The sequence below is a fragment of the Dendrobates tinctorius genome, unplaced genomic scaffold (assembly GCF_039654945.1).
Source record: "Dendrobates tinctorius isolate UK_male_01 unplaced genomic scaffold, ASM3965494v1 ptg000098l, whole genome shotgun sequence".
NCBI lineage: Eukaryota > Metazoa > Chordata > Amphibia > Anura > Dendrobatidae > Dendrobates > Dendrobates tinctorius.
Window position 1 is genome coordinate 7994256 of NW_027361766.1, and position 19632 is coordinate 8013887.

Consider the following 19632-nt stretch of genomic DNA (forward strand, 5'->3'; position numbering starts at 1 on the left):
TGTCTGAGCAGATGCAGACGTGGCGACCGCCTTCAGTTCTCTCAGATTTGAGTAACTGGTGCTGATGTTCGGCAGCAATCGCCCCTGAAAATAGGATCTCTCTACTACTGCACCCCAGCCTCGTTGGCTGGCATCTGAGCGGAGTATTTTCAGGGGAAGCTGAATCCGGCTGACTCCCTTCTGAAGATTTCGGTAGTTCAACCACCACCTCAGGGCCGGTTTAACCTGTCCAGGGAGGGGGAATCCTTCAGGACAATGGAATTTGTAGCCGCGTAGGTCAGGCGGATCCTGGAATGTAAAAGCATGTGGCTTTGTGGGCCTGAGCCCAAGAAACCGCCTGGGTGCATGTGGTCCGAGATACTAGAGCATACATTGACTGAGGGTCAGTGCCCGCTAGTCCTGAACCAGGTCCTTGGTGGACAAGGTCGACCTGACAAACCATAGGTAGGAAGGATGTCTTTCCCCTTGAGTCCGAGAGAACTCCCAGAAGCTTCCTTCTCGTGGAGGGATAGACCAGGTTCAGTATCAAACCCAGGGATCTTAATATCCCCGGGGTCTTTCCTACGTCCATCTTCTGACATGAGATAGATGGTATAGAGAAGAGGAAGTCGTCCAGATATGGAATAACGCCTATCCCCTGGCGCCGGATGAAAATCACTGCTTCCGCCATGATACGTGGTCGGATGGATTGGCACATAGTAATATGCACCCTTCAGCTCTACCGTTGCCATTACCCAGCTCTGTCCGATGAGCGGGACTGCCCCTGATTGACTCCATTTTGAATTGCCTGTACCGGACCGATTTGTTTAATGGCTTCAGGTTTATCATGATTCGGTTCTTCTCCGATGACTTCCTCACCAAGAAGGGACGTGCGTAATGGCCGTGTCCTTCTCCCACTTTGGCACCCGCGCGTTCTACCGGAGCAGATCTTTGGTAAGGAGCCCTGAAGGAGTGGAGGCTGTAGGGAGGTTACCCCTAAGCACTACGGGGAAGGACTCTCGAACCCAATTTTTTAGTCCATCTCATATGGTACGATGGACCCACCGATTTGAGACGACCCCCAACCGGGCGTCATTGCTTATCTGGGGTCTGTTGATGGTTAGGGATAAGGATGTTCCTGCCCTTGCCCCCCTATACTCTTCCTGAGTATATCAACAGGACCAGGGATTCCCAGCCAGTCTCTCATGCCGGTACTGGCCCAGCCTCAAGCTGCTTAGCGGCTGTGATCTGATGAGGGCATGCAAATTCAGCTTAGATTAGCTGTTGACAGAGGTTTGGTCAAGGGAGGGACGAAAAATCCGTCTCCTAGGATTTCTATGTTTTGGAAGAGATCCTTTTGTCCGAAGCTGTGTCCAGGATGTTATCCAGGACAGGCTTGAACCCATAGTGGCCCTGGAAGGGGATGGCGCACCATTTGGAGATAAGTCGCCTCCCTTAGGATTTTAACCAGGGCACTCCTCTAGAGGAGATAGAAAGGACGGCCGCTTTTGCGGCTACCCAGACCTGGTGAGAGCAGTCACGCTCACCCTAGAAGAGCCGGTGCATTAAAGAATTACCCCAGACATGCGAATTACAGGCTGGTCTTCCTGGTCCCGGCCTGGTCTCAAGCTGCCTAGCGACCGCCAGTGGAAGCATCGGCTAGGAACCTCATTGCTTTCTGCAGTATGGGTAGGGCGTCAGGTATCTTTCCCCCTAAGGTGCCCCGAGTCTGTGCGTAATCACAGAGACAGGGCATGTGAAAGCCATATTAGCTTCTAGCAGATTTGTAGAGGTGTCCCAGGACTTCCTCGATAAGCTCTCAAATAAATAAGTAAAATATATTTTTTTTTTTTTTTTTTCCTTGATCCATTGGATCTTGGAGCTGGGAGGAGCCCTCAAAAGGGATAGGCTTTTTTTTTTATATGGAGGATCAGATTCTATACGTTCTCGTGTACAGGACTCCTTCTTTGGGCTTCAGCCCAACATCTCGTCCTGTACTGTGCATTTAACTCCTTCCTCCTTCACCCCTATGGTGCTCTTAACCATACTGATTAGCTCACCCACATTCTCAGAACCAAGTGATATTTCTTGTTCCCTGGTATAAGGGGTGGACGTGGAAGAGGAACCCTCAATCTCCCGAGCGTCCTCTGAATCCGAGGACTGAATTCGTCTGAGTCAGATTCTATCAGAGCTTTCTTCCTCCTCCTAGAGGGAGGTGGTCTGGGAGAAGGGAGCCATGGAGGAGTGAACCTCCTGTATTATGAGGGATTTGATGCTATCCAGGAGAGAGGGCTGCTCAGCGCGAAGGACCTCTACGTACAGAACGGGCAGAGCCTTCCCCGTATGTCGAGGGAGTCTGGCAGTACACATTTTACACTTGTGGCTGGTCTCATTGGGTCAGAGACCTTTTCTCCCCATATTAGAGAGGGAGAGGTATGCTACGCCATTTTAGTAAAAAATGCTGGATAGCCAGGGCCGACGCCTGCTACTTACAGTAGGAGGGGGTAAGCTGGGCTCTGCCGACGCAGAGAGAGAGGGCTTGTCACCGTCCATGCCGTCAACAGTCAGTGTCAGACAGGTCTTACCTGGTGATCTCCTCACCCGGACCTTGAAAGATCGAGGGTCCAGCCTTGTTTGTGCACCTCCTCCTCCCTTTGGCCCAATGGAGGGAACCACATGAGGACGCCCCAGAATGTGACCGCCGGTCCCAGGAGTAACGCGCCCCCCGGCGCACGCGTACTATCCACGGTTGAACACATAGGGACAGACCGGAAGTGACGCGCGCCCCAGTGGAAAGCCCAGTAACGCCCGAAGTGGAGGAACGCCACCCCCGGCCAGCGTGAGCCCCCGGGAACCGGCAGCACGGAGGAGGAAGCCGGGGAGCTATCTGGAGGAACCCAGCGCGCACATCACCGCCTCGCTTTACCCCCCGAAGGAGGCGCAGGAGAGGCAGGAGAGTCTCGAGTCCCACCATGCAGGCGGAGACGGGAGCAGCCACCGAAGGATGAGAGCAAGGCCCCCGTCCTCGGCTGCCCGGCATCTGACAGGTATCCCAGCTGATACTGGGCGTGGGGTGCTCCCGATCGCCAGCCACGGCAGCACCATCGTAGACCTCTTCATGCCCCATGGGGGACAGGAAAACACTGGTGGTTGCAGGAAAGGGAGGGGTATTTAACCTCTTCCTGTTCTTGTCCCCTATTAGGGTGGGGAAGACATCCTCCGATGTAGCTGTCGTGGAAGGTGACTAGAGAAAAGCCTAATATTTCTTTTTTCCATCCAGCTGTCATTGCTACTGCTATTCTAATCATTTATTCCCTTTATTTTAACATTAACCAGAGGCAATTGTGAATGATGAGACTTTGCTCAGAATTGGCCCACCTAAATGAAGACCTTTTCACAATACAGTGATTGTGCTGCCACTGCTGAAAGATTACTGCAGCTATAGGGCAGTGCGCATACCATATATCATGTACAGGGAAGCCAAATGGTACCATTACTCAAAACTGCATATGCATAACTAATATCAATACATTAACAAGCTAAGCGCATCTGAAAGGCACAACTGAGAATGATTACTAGTAATATATGGGCAAACTTCTGCCTGAAAAAGAAAATAAAAAAGCCTATCTGTCCCTGAAACAATGTGTTATAACCAAACAAATATAAAATATAGACTGTTCTTAAAGGGAATCTGTCACCTCTTGGACACTTTTCAGCCATTATTATGGGCATACAGGTAATAGAAATATTAATCTAGTCTTACTGATATGCCTCATAGTTGCTGTCTAGATGTGAAAACAGACTTATTTCATTATTTTAATGATTTCTTCCAGGCTCCAGGGTGTGCGGTGCCTGGAGGAAATCCCTGCCTCTGCTCCTCACTATACTATTACCTCACCCCCCCATGCATGTCAAATTGACCTGGGACGTGCAGTTGTGGCTCTGGAGTTCCGCGCATACATGGGGGGGTCATAGTATAATGAAGAGCGGAGGCAGGGATTTCTTCCAGGCACCGCACGGCCGGAGACTGGAAAAAAAAATCATTAGCATAATGAAATAAAAGTCTATTTCTCCATATCTAGACGGCAAATGTGAGACATACAGGTAAGACTACATTAACATTTCTACTACATGTATGCCCATAGTAATTGCTGAAGTGTGTAGTGTGAAGTGGGGGTGACAGATTCCCTTTAAATATTTAAAATGGAAACCCCTTTTGTGTCTCATGGACGGGTCCATATGTAACGTATTTAGTGAGAACTTCAGTAATGTGAGTGAAGTTGACCAAAGCGGTGTTGGAAACCGGAGAAGACGTCGATCAGTAAATATTTTACACACAGGTTTTGCAAAAAAATATGATTTTAGAAGTATTTCTGTAACTGATAAAAATTAAAACTAGAAACATTTCTTAATGCATTCTTACCATAAATTTTTTATACACCTGCCTAAAACAAACTATTGCACAGTACTGAATAGAGATAGGTTAATAAAGCAAAAACCGCTGTAGCAGTAGATAGTGTATCTTCTGGTCTTGGGGCGTTGTCCACCCTTCTGTACCATGTGAGGAGATAAGATTGTACATACCTGCCTGCACACCCCCTAAACAGAACTTGAGAAACTGATAACACAACACTGCATAATGAGCAGTAACTAGGAACAAGGTCTGACTATAACTTCCCTCTAAAGTTTATCACAAAATGGGATTGAATACAAAAGCTGATTTAAAAAATGTACAATACTCAAAAATATAAAGGGAACACAAATACCTCATCCTAGATATCACTGAATGAAATATTCCAGTTGCAAATCTTTATTCATTATATAGAATGTGTTGAGAATAATACAAAAATGATCAATGTAAATCAAACTTAATATCCAATGGAGGTCGGGATTTGGAATGATACTCAAAATCAAAGTGGAAAATCAAATTACAGGCTGATCCAACTTCAGTGGAAATGCCTCAAGACAAGGGAATGATGCCCATAGTGTTTGTGGCCTCAATATGCCTGTACGACCTCCCTACATCGCCTGGGCATGGCCCGGATGAGGCAGTGGATGTTCTTTTGAGGGATCGCCTCCCAGACCTGTATTAAAGCATCAGTCAACTCCTGGACAATCTCTGGTGCAACATGGCATTGGTGGATGGAACAAGACATGATGTTCCAGATGTGCTCTATTGGATTCAGGTCTGGAGAACGGGTGGGCCAGTCCATAGCATCAATGCCTTCAACATGCAGTAACTGCTGACTCACTTCAGCCACATGAGGTCTAGTATCATGCATCAGAAGGAACCCAGGGCCCAGTGAACCTGCTTAGGTGTCTCAATGGGTCTGAGGATCTCATCCCAGTACCTACTGGCAATTAGGGTACCCTCTCTGTCTGGCTAGCACACGGAGGGCTGTGCGACCCACCAAAGAAATATCCTACCCACACCATTACTCACCTACTGCCAAACCGGTCATGATGGAGCATGTTGCAGGCAGCAGAACGTTCTCCACGGAGTCTCCAGACTTTGTCACGTCTGTCACAAGTGCTCATTGTGAACCTGCTCACATCCATGAAGAGCATACAGCACCAATGTCAAATGCGCCAATCTTGGTGTTCTCTGGTAAATGGCAATCCCCCTGCACGGTATTGGGCTATAAGCACAACACACCCACTTGTGGACATTGGGCCCTCATAACACCCTCATGGAGTCTGTTTCTGACAGTTTGAGCACACACATGGATGTTAGTAGCCTGCTGGAGGACATTTTGAAGAGCTCTGGCACTGCTCCACCTCACACAAAAGAATAGCTAGCTGTCCTGCTGATAGGTTGTTGCCCACCTACGACCCCCTCCACGACTCCTGGTGTACTTGCATCTGCTCCATGCTCTGGACACTGTGCAGACAGAAGCAGCTACCCTTCTTAACACAGCTCACATTGATGTGCCATTCTGTATGAGGTCAACATCACAAAACAATCACTGACCTCAGGGAGACCAGTCAAAGAAAACACTGCGGCAGTCGGGAAAGGCGCTCAATCAGTGAAATCCTAGGTGCATTGCTCTCTGGGAAATACGAATATGCAAATAAAGTACGTGGAGCCTCATTTAAGAGTATCAAACACGGGAATAGCCAGATCTTCCTCCAGGGAAGGACCCAGCCAAGGAGTGGCTCCTTTCGGAAACCACCATTACCACCATATTAAGTGGCCCTTTAAGTCAATATCCATCTCTTTACGAGTTTACAGATATGACAAGGGAAATACCAAGGCCAGGTATCCATCCACAGACAGCTGTTTCGGGGTGTTGCCCCTCATCAGTGTGGAGTAGGATTCTGGCTAGGTGGGAGCAATGCTTAGTAGACCAACATCACAAAACAATCACTGACCTCAGGGAGACCAGTCAAAGAAAACACTGCGGCAGCCAGCAAAGGCGCTCAGTCAGTGAAATCCTAGGTGCATTGCTCTCTGGGAAATACGAATATGCAAATAAAGTACGTGGAGCCTCATTTAAGAGTCTCAAACACGGGACTAGCCAGATCTTCCTCCAGGTAAGGACCCAGCCAAGGAGTGGCTCCTTTTGGAAACCATTACCACCATATTAAGAGGCCCTTTAATTCAATATCCAGCTCTTTACGAGTTTACAGATATGACAAGGGAAATATCAAGGCCAGGTATCCATCCACTTGGCTGGGTCCTTCCCTGGAGGAAGATCTGGCTAGTCCCGTGTTTGAGACTCTTAAATGAGGCTCCACGGACTTTATTTGCATATTCTGTATGAGGTGCACTACCTGAGCAACTTCTGTGGATTGTAGACAACGCCTTATGCTACTGTACCTCTAAGGGTGAGAGCAATGACAAAATGCAAAAGTGACCAAAAACAACATCAAAAAGGATGAGAACAGAGAAATGTTCTGTGGTCACTACATGCAGAACCACTCCTTTTCTAGGGGTTTGTCTTGCTAATTGCCTACCTGCTGTCTGTTCCATTTTCAAAACAGCAGTAGAAATTGATTCACAATCAGTGTTGCTTCATAACTGGACAGATTGATTTCAAATAAGTGTGATTGACTTGGAGTTAAACACCACAATGCAAGTGTTCCCTTTAATTTTTTGAGCATGTTATCACAATGCTAGACCTCATGTGGCTGAAGTGTGTCAGCAGTTATTGCATGATGAAGGCCTTGATACTGTGGACTGGCCAGCCCGCTCCCCAGACCCAAGTCCAATCGAGCACATCTGAGACATCATGTCTCGTTCCATCCATCAACGCCACGTTGCACCAGAGATTGCCCAGGAGTTGACTGATGCATTAATCCAGGTCTGGAAGGAGATCCCTCAGGAGAACATCTGCCGACTCCCCAGGACCACGCCCAGGCGTTGTAGCGAGGTCATACAGGCACATGGAGGCCAGACACACTACTGAGCATCATTTCCTTGTCTTGACCATGGGATATTAATTTTGATTTACAAGTATTTTTGTGTTTTATTGTTCTCAACGCATTCCACTATGCAATGAATAAAGATTTGCAAATGGAATATTTCAGTGATATCTAGAATGTGGTATTTTAGTGTTCTTTTTATTTATTTATTTTTTGGTGTGTACAAAATCCCCAGCTTTCTTCATAAAATATGATTAAGGCTGTGTGCCCACGTAAGCGTTTTTGAAGCGTTTTTCGGGGTCACAGCTTCAAAAATGCTTAAAATAAGCATCCCATTCATTTTAATGCATTCTGGCCTTTATGTGCCAATGGATGCGTTTCTTTCTGCATAGGAAACGCTTAGCGGTTAAAAACGCAGCATGCTCATTTATTTTGCGGAAAAGTCCGTGTTTTTAGCTATATTATAGCCAGAAGACGCGTGGAAAAAAACGCATCAAAAACACTCGGTTTTTGAGCAAAAATATGAGAAAATCGCGCAAAAATGCGCGAAAAAACGCGCATTTTTTAGGAAGGAGTCCGTTTCTGAAGCAGACATTTTCTGCATACGTGGGCACATAGCCTAAATCTAGATGATACAGGTCCCAAATGTAATGTATCAAATGCTAACCTGATGCACATTATGTGGGAATGTTCAGACCTGGGAACATTTTGGAATACTGTTATTGGTATTGTTCACAGCGAACAGGACAGTCCTACACGCAAATACCAAAATCTGTATCCCGAGTTTACTGGAGGATAAAACGGAACATAGTTCAAATAGGCCTATCACGCATCCTATTCCAACTTAAAAAGCAATTTTTTCCCATTAAAGTGAATATGATAGAGTAGGGAGATTCTAAGATTTATGATTTTTGTTAATCAGACTCCGAAAAAGGTTTTCTAAGAAACGAAATATAATGTACAAGATTGAAAGGGTATGAAACCGTGGTTAAATACTCCAGTTATTCCTACAAATCTGTTACACAACAATGCTAGAAATGTTATAATATGATTGCAGCAAAAGTGGGAACTGTACCAGAGCTGAATACTCCGTGGATAGCATAGGAAGGCCTCAATGGATGTATATGCTTTTTTGTGCGGCGATATGTTTTTATTGACACATTTGGAAAAGAAACGTTGTTTTGATCGCTTCATATTGCAATATTTTTGTGGTATTGCAGGGACAGGAAAAATCAAAAACAAAATTTTGTCATTTCATGCTGTTTTGTTTAGTGCTTTTATCTAATGGTTAAATTAGATTTATATTTTGAAAAACAGGACTTTTACGGAAGCAGTGATACCACATTAATTTTTGTATTTAAATGAGTAATTCCAAAATGTTTCTTTTTTCTGTCTCTATCCTCAAACGTAAGTAGCACTATATAAAACAGATAAAGCAAACGGGTGCAAGCCTCAGGGTACCGACCAGCACTCCAGACGTGAGATAGTGGGGGGGGGGGGGGGGGGGAGGAGAGAAACAACTGTGGTCTTTACTCATCCATGTTTGTCACATCCTTCAGCTTTTTAAAATTATGAGCCTCTCAAACCAAATTTATGGCTTAAGAAAGGACCCGAAACGTCAGACATACATGGGTGAATAAAGACCACCATTTTTTTGCTACTCTCACATCTGGAGTGCTGACATTTTTTCAAAGTAAATATTTTTTTCTAGATTTTTTTTCTATTTTTTCTTAGTTTGTTTTGTGGACTTGAACCTGCGATGGCTCAATCGATTGCTTTATATACTGCAATATTGTATTGCAGTATATACTAAAAATTACTATAGGTTGGGTTTTTTGGCTTCAGCAGATCAGCTGACTTACGGCAACCCCACGATTGCCCCAAGGCCGTGGTTTGAAAATGCCACTGAGATTGATAACTGCATTTAAATGGATAATAGCAGTGGGCGGGAACCATACATATGCCAATATAACATGGAGGGATTAATATAAAAAAGAAAACTGAAAAGAAAAAAAATCACTGTGCGTACAACAAGGGGCGGCGCTTTGGACGGAGCGGGGTTTCCACTGCGTGTAAAGTGCTGCAAGTACGCAGCGTGGAACCATACCCTTACAGTACCAGAGAACCCCTTTTAACCCCTTCACCACATTGAGTTTTTCAATTTTTTTTTTTCAGTTTCCGTTTTGTGCTCCCCTTCTTAATTTTTTTATCAATATGGCCATGTGAGGGCTTGTTTTTCTGCAGGACGAGTTGTATTTTTGAACGACACCATTGGTTTTACCATATAGTGTACTGGAAAATTTGATCAAAATTCAAAGTCCAGTGAAATTGAAGAAGGTGCAAGACCACATTTTTTTTTTTTTCCATCATGTCACTAACTGCTAAAACTGACCTGCCATTATGATTCTCCAGGTCATAACGAGTTTGCAGATATCAAACATGTAGAGGTTCTTTCTTCATTTAAGTAGTGATAAAAAGAAAATCCAAAGTTTGTATTTAAAAAAAAAAAAAAAAGGCACCATTTTCCGAGAACCAAAGTCTACATTTTTCGGGATCTGGAGTTGACGTTGATACTATTTTGGTCGGCCAAACGCAAACTTATTCTGGCATTTAGCGTTTTTTCTCGTTACGCCGTAGATAGAGAAAATCAGCAATTCTGGAGTCGGCGATACCAAATGTGCATTTTTTTTAAATGGTTTGATTTTGAATTGGGCGGGGCATATAAGCTTTTTAAAAAAAATTGAAACTTTTTTTTTTTCTTACTAGCTTCTAAGCTGCGATCTTCTGATCGCTTGTGCTACACACAGCAGGGCTTCAGCCCTGCTCTGTGTAACAGTAATGCTTACTTGCTATGAGTGCTGACCACTGGGCAGCAGTCATAGCTAGCCACAGACTTGGTGGTGGAGTTGGAATACTCCTGTCCCCACAATGCACTTTCCAGGTCACCCCTCCCCCAGGTCATCACTCTCATTCCCTTCTTTTGAGGTCCACTACATTTGGGCTCTTTCGTCCCCTCTCCCTCAGAGTAGCGGTCATAAATCGGCCCCCAGGCTCACCCACTTACTTCCTTGACCATTTCTCTGCCGGGTTGCCACACTTTGTGTCCTCAGAACTCCAAACCCTTATCCTGGGAGACGTCAACATCCCGATTAACAGCCCCTCTTCCACATCTGCATCCCAGCTTCTATCACTAACCACTTCTCTCGGCCTCTCACAGCTCTCAACCTCTGACACACACGAAGACGGTAACACCCTTGACCTGGTCTTTGTCCGGCTCTGTTCAGTCTCCTACCTAAAATAACTCACCGCTACCCCTCTCTGACCACAACATTCTCTCCTTCACGCTCACAAATCCTCACCCACCCCAGCACACGCCTACCTACCACACATTCAGAAATCTACAAGCCATTAACCCTCAATACACTTTCAGACTCCGTACACTCAGTCCTCAATCTTCTCTTTTTACTGTCCTGATCTGGCTATACACAACGACATTCTTAGAAGCACCCTTGACCAAGTAGCTCCCCTCACCCTCAGAACCTCCAAGCACAGAGTAAAACAGCCCTGGCTACCATTGCAAACTCGATTTCTCCAGCGATTCTCTAGAAGTGCTGAACGCTTATGGAGAAAAACCCGCACACCAGAAGACCATCCACTTCAAATTCATGTTAAGAACCTATATATCTGCCCTTCACCTCACCAAACAGACCTACTTCACCACTCTGATCTCGTCACTATCCAACAACCCCAAGAAACTTTTTGACACCTTTCACTTCCTCCTCAGGCCAAATGCACAAGCCCCTATCAAAGATATTTGTGCTGATGACCTGGCCTTCCACTTTATAGAGAAAATAGATAATATCCATCAGGAAATCCGCTCCCAGCCACCAGGTGTCGTGACTCCCATCCCTCCCTGCAATTCTGCTGGCTCACTCTCCACATTTGATCCCATCACAGAAGTCTCCAGACTCCTCTCTTCTTCTCGTCCGACTACATGCACTACTGACCTCATTCCTTCACATCTCCTCCAGTCTCTTGCTCCAGTCGTCACAACTCGCCTAACTACTATCTTTTTAATCTCTCCCTCTCCTTGGGCATTTGCCCCTCCTCCTTCAAACACTGTCATTACTCCATTATTGAAGAAACCCGTTCTCGACTCATCCTGCACAAACTACAGGCCAGTCTTCAATCTCTTATTAACCTATATAGGAAAGAAATACCAAGAATATACTGAAAGAGAATTCTCAAAAAATTGAATATCTAATTTAAACCATTTATCCCTTACAAAAGACATTCACAAAAAATCATGATAAAAATGTCAAATTTATTGTATCACAAAAAAAGGGCATAAATGACAACAAAAAATATGATAAATATTTTCAGAAAAAAATTTAATAAATTACATATATTAAAATTTAAAAAAAAAAAAAAAAACAGCGGTGTGCAGAGGACAATAGGCGAAATCACAATGGCTAATAAAGTGAAATATATGCACTAATAAAAGTGAGGGCTATGAAAAAAAATATATATGCTGAAAAAGGTGAAAATAATATTCTGTGAATAAGTTACACAATTTCATAAAAAAATGCACAATTATATACCAAAAAATACTGGTGATAAAAACTATTTGTAATTATAATTAAAATATATAACATAAAAAAGTGCATATAATGACCTGCTGGGTTATCTGATTCAAAGTAAAGTGCATATGCTGTGTATACCAACCCAGTAGGATTAACTAATGAGGAGTACAAAGTGCAATGTGCATGTGAAATTCACCAGTACATACCAGCCAAAGGATCAGCCACTGCTGTTATGAAAGGTCACCGAGGAGGATGGCAGGAATAGGCTAGGACACCAGGAAACCAGAAAAGTTGGTCACTTAGCGAATTGCAGACCCCTATTCCTAACAACACAACTAACAGTAGCCGTGGAGCGTACCTACGATGCCCTAGACGCCTTGACACAGCCGGAGAAATAACTAGGCCTAAAGCAAGAAAGGTGAAACCTAAACTGCGCCAGAGTAGAACCCCAAAGGAATAGACAGCCCCAAACATATTGCTGGTGAGACCAGACGAGGGACAAACACAGGCAGAAAATAGACTGAGCAAATGATGGGGCCCAAACGGTCTAGCTAGGATAGGAAAGGAAAGACACTGTCTGCAATCACGCAAAAACCCTAAAAAAATCCAACACGTCTGAGGTACAAAAAACATTGAGGTCTCACGACCTCTCCCCCACTATATCAGCATTCTGGTGTAAACTTGCAGCAAAGCAAAAGAGACTAATATAACAGGGGACTGAACAAACTGACACAAGCTGTAACATATGAAGCGGGGGTCCAGCACAGCCCCAACAGGGAGCACGCTGAACCCACACAGCAAAGCAGAAAGAGGCAAAACCAGATCAGAAGCAAAGGATTAGAAAATGAACAACTTAGCTGAAAAATGCAGGATCAGGCAGGAGACAGTAGACCTCAAGTTGCACAGGAAGAACTAATCACCAGCAACAATTGAGAGAAGCCTGCTCACTTAAATACTCCCAATCCGTAACCACAGATCTCAATCATAATCATCATCAGGTGGCAGACCTCTGTCAATCCGGCCAGCTCCACTACCCACAGTAACTACCAGAGGGAGCCCCAACTCAGAACTAAGAGAATTCACAACACACTGCCCCCCTGCACACACCACTCCAATTTTCGCTGCCCGCTTCCTCCTCCAGTCTCTCTCTCCAGTCATCACAACTCAACTGCAATCTTTAATCTCTCCCTCTCGTCGGGCATTATCCCCTCCTCCTTCAAACACTATCATTACTCCATTATTAAAGAAACCTGCTCTCGACCCATCCTGCACAAACAACTATAGACCAGTCTTCAATCTCCCCTTCATCTCTAAACTCTGGGAGCGCCTGAACTACTCCCAGCTTACCCGTTACCGCTCCACTCACTCCCTCCTAGACCCATCACAGTCCAGCTTCCGCCCTTTACATTCGACAGAAACTGCACTCAAAGTGACCTTGTGACAGCAAAATGTAACGATGACAACTCTACTCTCTTCCTTACTCATTCTCCTCGACTTGTCTGCAAATTTCGACACTGTTGAACACGCTAGGCTCCAGCCACTAGGCATTAAGGACACTGCTCTCTCCTGGTTCTCTTTCTATCTTTCTGATCGCTCCTTCAGTGGCTCCACTTCATCTCCTCTTCCTCTCACTGTTAATGTACCTCAGGGCTCAGTCCTTGGCCCCCTTCTCTTATCTCTCTACACAGCCCCAACTGGACAGACCATCAGCAGATTTGGGTTTCAGTACCATCTTTATGCTGATGACCCAACTATACACGTCATTCCCTGACCTTACCCCCACTGTACTACATAAAGCCAGTGACTGTCCGCAGTCTCCATCATGTTCACTATCTGAAACGCAACCTTTCCAAAACTGAATTTCTGCTCCCGCCGTCTACTAACCTCCCTAAATATGACATTTCCCTCTCTGTGGGTGGCACTATAATTACACCCCAGCAGCAGGCACACTGTCTGGTTGTTATATTTGACAACAATCTCTCCTTCACCTCCCATACACAATCTTGTGCCCGCTCTTGCCGCTTACACCTAGAGAACATCTCTAGAATCTGACCTTTTCTCACCATGGACAACAAAAACCCTCACTGTCACCCTGATCCACTGCCGCCTGGACTAATGTAACGCTCTAATTGGCCTCCCCCTCACTCGACTTTACGGTAGACAGATAGACGACCCTGGCTGCTGCATTAAGGATGGACGGGAGAGAGTAATCAGTACTCGGACGAGTCCGCTCTTCGCCAGTCGTTACACTGGCTGCCCATTGATTATAGGATCCAATTCAAAGTACTTGTTCTCACCCACAAAGCACTCCACAGTACGGTACCCCCTTACATCTCCTCCCTCATTTCTGTCTATCGGCCTAGCCGATCACTGCGCTCTGCAAACAACTTTCGACTAACATCTGAACTAATCCGTACCTCCCACTCTCGACTCCAAGACTTCTCTCACTTTGTGCCAATCCTCTGGAATGCTCTACCCCAAGAAATCAGGATCAGCCAGAACTTGCACAGTTTTAGGACCTCCCTCAAAACACATTTGTTCGGAGCAGCCTATCACGTTCCCTATTCAAAGTCATTTTGTATGTGTGTGTAAGTGTGTGTCCCAATCACTATCTCCATCTATCCCCCACTCCCTCAAGATGACTGGACTATCGCGCTATATAAATAAAGACTACTACAACAACTACCACCACCACGTTAGCCACGGGTGGATCGCAATTCCACCATCGGCTGTTAGGGGCAAATAGTGTTATTCTATGCCTGACGAAGAGACCTGAGTAATCATGAAAGCTTGCAATTTGTTTCCATCTTTTCAGTTAGCCATTAAAAGGTATTGACCATCTGAGGACTCTCAAAGTTTATTTTCTATCTACTTGGTAGCACGGTACAAAGATATATACTGCTCAAACAAATAAAGGGAACACTTAAACAGAATATAACCAAGTAAATAAAACTTCTGTGAAATTAAAATGTCCACTTAGGAAGCAACACTGATTGACAATCAATTTCACATGCTGTTGTGCAAATGGAATAGAACAGATGGAAGCTATTGGCAATTATCAAGACACACAATAAAGGAGTGGTTCTGCAGGTGGGGACCACAGACCACATCTCAGTACCAATGCTTTGTGGCTGATGTTTTGGTCACTTTTGAATGTTGGTTGTGCTTTCACACTCGTGGTAGCATGAGACACTCTACAATCCACACAAGTGGCTCAGGTAGTGCAGCTCATCCAGGATGGCACATCAATGCAAACTGTGGCAAGAAGGTTTGCTGTGTCTGTCAGCGTAGTGTCCAGAGGCTGGAGACGCTATCAGGAGTCAGGCCAGTACACCAGTAGACGTGGAGGGGGCCATAGGAGGGCAACAACCCAGCAGTAGGACCGCTAACCTCAGCCTTTGTGCAAGGAGGAACAGGAGGAACACTGCCAGAGCCCTGCAAAATTACCTCCAGCTGGCCACAAATGTGCATGTGTCTGCACAAACAGTTAGAAACCGACTCCATGAGGATGGTCTGAGGGCTCGACGTCCACAGATGGGGATTGTGCTCACAGCCCAACACTGTGAAGGATGCTTGGCATTTGCCACAGAACACCAGGATTGGCAAATTCGCCACTTGTGCTTTGTGCTCTTCACAGATGAAAGCAGGTTCACAGCACATGTGACAGACGTGACGGTCTGGAGATGCCGTGGAGAGCGATCTGCTGCCTGCAACATCCTTCAGCATGACCGGTTTGGCAGTGGGTCAGTAATGGTGCGAGGTGGCCTTTCTTTGGAGGGCCGCACAGCCCTCCATGTGCTCGCCAGAGGTAGCCTGACTGCCATGAAGTACCGAGATGAGATCCTCACACCCCTTGTGAGACCATATGCTGGTGCGGTTGGCCCTGGGTTCCCCCTAATGCAGGACAATGCCAGACCTCATGTGGCTGGAGTGTGTCAGCAGTTCCTGCAAGATGAAGGCATTGAAGTTATGGACTGGCTCGCCTGGGACATCGTGTCATCGTGTCTCGCTCCATCCACCAACGTCAAGTTGCACCACAGTCTGTCCAGGAGTTGGTGGATGCTTTAGTCCAGGTCTGGGAGGAGATCCCTCAGGAGATCAACCGCTGCCTCATCAGGAGCATGCCCAGGTGTTGTAGGGAGGTCATACAAGCACGTGGAGGCCATCACACTACTGAGCATCATCTGCTTGTCTTGAGGCATTTCCACTGAAGTTGGATCAGCCTCTAATTCGATTTTCCACTTTGATTTTGAGTATCCTTCCAAATCCAGACCTCCATGGGAGATTAATTTTGATTTACAGTGATCATTTTTATGTTTTCTTGTTCTCAACGCATGCCACTATGTAATGAATTAAGATTTGCAGCTGTGATAATTCATTCTACAATGTGGTATCATAGTGTTCCCTAAATTTTTTTGAGCAGTGTATATTTTTCCTGTATCAAGGAGGGGGAGACAGACCGTGCAGAATGCTAACACCGGCCACTCTTTTCAGGCTGGGTTGCAGAATACACAGGACATTTTATTACATGACTGATGATTGGCAGCATGAAGGTTCAGGCTCCTGGTTGAAAAAACAGAAAATAAGATTCAGTGCTCACTGGGATGCATTAGTGAAACAATTCACCATGTTTGTGAATGTTGTTGATTTTATGAGAAAAATGGGTTGATCATTTCTCCCATTGTATTTAGCTTATGATATACAGTAGATGACATGTATAATGAAGATAAATAACACACCAACTGGCCAGTTAATGAGAAGTCAACAGCTATGAAAAGACATTCCTTTCTTTGTTAGGACCTTAAACCTAACACTTATCAAATATGCCTCTCCGAGGGTAACAGCCTACAAACATGAGAGAAAGGAGTGAGAGTGGAAGAATAAGAAGGGAAAAAATAATGAAAATGCAGAAAAGAGGAGGAAGCGGATCAAGCATGTTAAAGCCCAACACGCCCACGAATGTCATATGAGCAGCAACAAAATTGCATTTACAGTATATACTCAAGTATAAGCCAAGATTTTTACCCAGAGATCATACACACCCCCTTCCTGGCACGGTCTCTGCAGCCCCTGCTTCTTCCATGTGCGCCAGGAGGGGGCAAGTATGACGGGAGGAGGACGGGGAGCAGTGCAATATTCACCTGTCCACGTTCCACCGCCCCGACAATGGCGATATTTACCGGTCCCCGTTCCATCGCCGCATGCCGCTCTGTCCTCCGCATCCTCTGACTGTGACGTTCAGATCAGAGGACGTGATGATGGGGGCCTGAGCCAGCGGTGACATCGGCACCTGTCCCCGCCTGCCCAGGACACCGGCACCTGGCTGTCAGCGACGAGAGGCATGTAATTTTTTTTTTTTTTTTTTTAATTGCAGCAGCAATATATATGGGTATATAGGCCGTATTTATCTATGGAGCATCTTCTTGGGCCACCATTAACCCTTGTGCAGCAGGAATTTATGGGCGGTATTTATCTATGGAGCATCTTCTTGGGCCACCATTAACCTTTGTACAGCAGGAATTTATGGGGGGTATTTATCTATGGAGCATCTTCTTGGGCCACCATTAACCCTTGTGCAGCATTTTATGGGGGGTATTTATCTATGGAGCATCTTCTTGGGCAATTAACCCTTGTGCAGCATTTTATGGGGGGTATTTATCTATGGAGCATCTTCTTGGGCAATTAACCCTTGTGCAGCATTTTATGGGGGTATTTATCTATGGAGCATCTTTTTGGACCACCATTAACCCTTGTGCAGCACCACCCTCGGCTTATACGAGTCAATAAGACTTCCCAGTTTTTTTTTTTTTGTTTTTTTTGAGGCAAAATTAGGGGGGTCTCGGCTTATACTTGAGTATATATGGTACGTTTTTCTGCTTTGCCTATATTCAACAAAATTTAAAGCCATCTTAAGTGGATTACACCTGATAGTGACTTATCTGCCACAGGTACAAGACGCTATGCTAAAAATCAGACATACTAGATTCTTTCTTTCCCCTTCATCTGATGACAGAAGATTGTAGAGCTTACCCATGGATATTACAGACAGATTTCAACAAAATATCTAATGAGCATGGCCACCCTTCGCTTGCCTTACTGCATAAAAAGAAAAATTTAGATACGCAAGTCACCTATTACCTGAAGACAATACAGGACAAACTTTCAAAGGGTGTCAAATATTGTACGGTCTCATGGTTGACAAAGAATATGATGCCTTCGTGGCTACATGTGTACAGTTAATAAAAAGGTTGAGAAGCTTTAATGCCAGACTCAAACTTAAAAACAGTAAGCCTCAGTATTTGCGCACTAGAAAACATGCATACCTGTGTTCCTTGTGTTCAAGAAGTTGGCAGTCACGACATGTTAGCTTGTCACAGGTTTCACAGAACAATTTTAGATGCTCCTGTTTATGGACGTGACAATAAACTAGACGCTGCCCTGACGCTCCCACGGATTCTAGAGAAAAGTAACAAATGTCATAGAAATCTTTTAGTAAAATGAACACACAATAAGAACACAAAGGAATAAAAATACACAAATAGAAACCTTTGATACAGTAAAATCTGCTCCCGAGCCATCAAGAGGGCCCTGAAGCTACAATGTGTTTAGCATTCAGCACATTTTAGGGATTTCGACTGCCAAATGGTCCATTCAGTTACAGCAGTGGTGGGGAATCTCCAACCTGCTGGCTGTTTGTAGCCAGTGAGCTCATATGTTTGGGCTCTTGGGAAGATTCGTCGTGGCGCACACTGGATTACGTCTGGACACTGGTCAGAGCAAACACTTGGCCGTTCTTTGTGAGCGGACGTGGTGCGCTCTGCATTTCCATCTTACTCCTTGTGGTGTACTCACCAATCGCAGCAGCTCCTGTATGATGTATATAGAGCAGTCTCCTCGTCTCCTGTGTGATGTACACACTATTTCAAACGAGAGCTATAAGTGTTCTTTCAATATGATTTTTTCCATTCATTTGTGAGCCTATTTCTCACACATTAGAAAAGTTTTAAATTATCTCCTGAACTAAGGGAGAGGGTCACCCTCTTCAGATTTTGTCGGGTTTGATGAAATTAGTAGAAAAACGTTTTCATTCTACACAAATTCAAACCAGAAACAAGTTCTCAGTGTCTCCTAGACCACCCATTGCTTGAGTTCTATAAACGATACATGAGTGATATCACACTGTGAGAAGATATGCGTTGAAATATGTATCTGTATTCAGATCAACTTTCTGATGCAAGCAGTTTTTTTTAATTGAAATATAATCGAAGAGAGTAGACACTGCTCTACACTGACTGAAGCAAACCTGCTAAATCAGTTGTGGGTAGCAACATTATGACTACGAGTTAACATCACAGCCGCGCTTAAGAGAAGCAGGTCCAGCCGTCACATTAGTGGCGAGTTGTTTAGGCGTTTGCCTAAACATAACATGGTAATTTGTACTACGATTTTGTAATAAAAATAGTCACTCCATTGATTATAAAAATATCCATGTGATAAATGTATGGATGCACTGGTGGTCCCCTCCAGCTTTTGTTACAGGGATAGTCTGGTCGTCAAAGAAAAGTCTGCAGTTGCTCTGTATGCCTGCAGGCTGCCAAATCGTGACCGTGTGCTGTCACGTGAGTGCTTGTATGCAGTTTGCACATATGTGGTCATGTGCCGAGTAGACTCATCTGACTTATGCACTTCTCTCCATTCAGAAGAG

At 45.0% G+C, this 19632-nt stretch overlaps 1 protein-coding gene across 4 annotated transcripts in view; it reads right to left on the bottom strand.

Moving 5' to 3' along the window:
• Window positions 1-19632, bottom strand: part of TRIM33 (tripartite motif containing 33) — a 216314-nt gene that overhangs the window by 101546 nt on the left and 95136 nt on the right. For all 4 annotated transcript variants that reach the window (XM_073587082.1, XM_073587080.1, XM_073587081.1 and 1 more), the window contains exon 4: window positions 18251-18383. In XM_073587082.1, the coding sequence (XP_073443183.1) occupies window positions 18251-18383 (133 nt within the window). The remainder of the gene's footprint in view (window positions 1-18250; window positions 18384-19632) is intronic.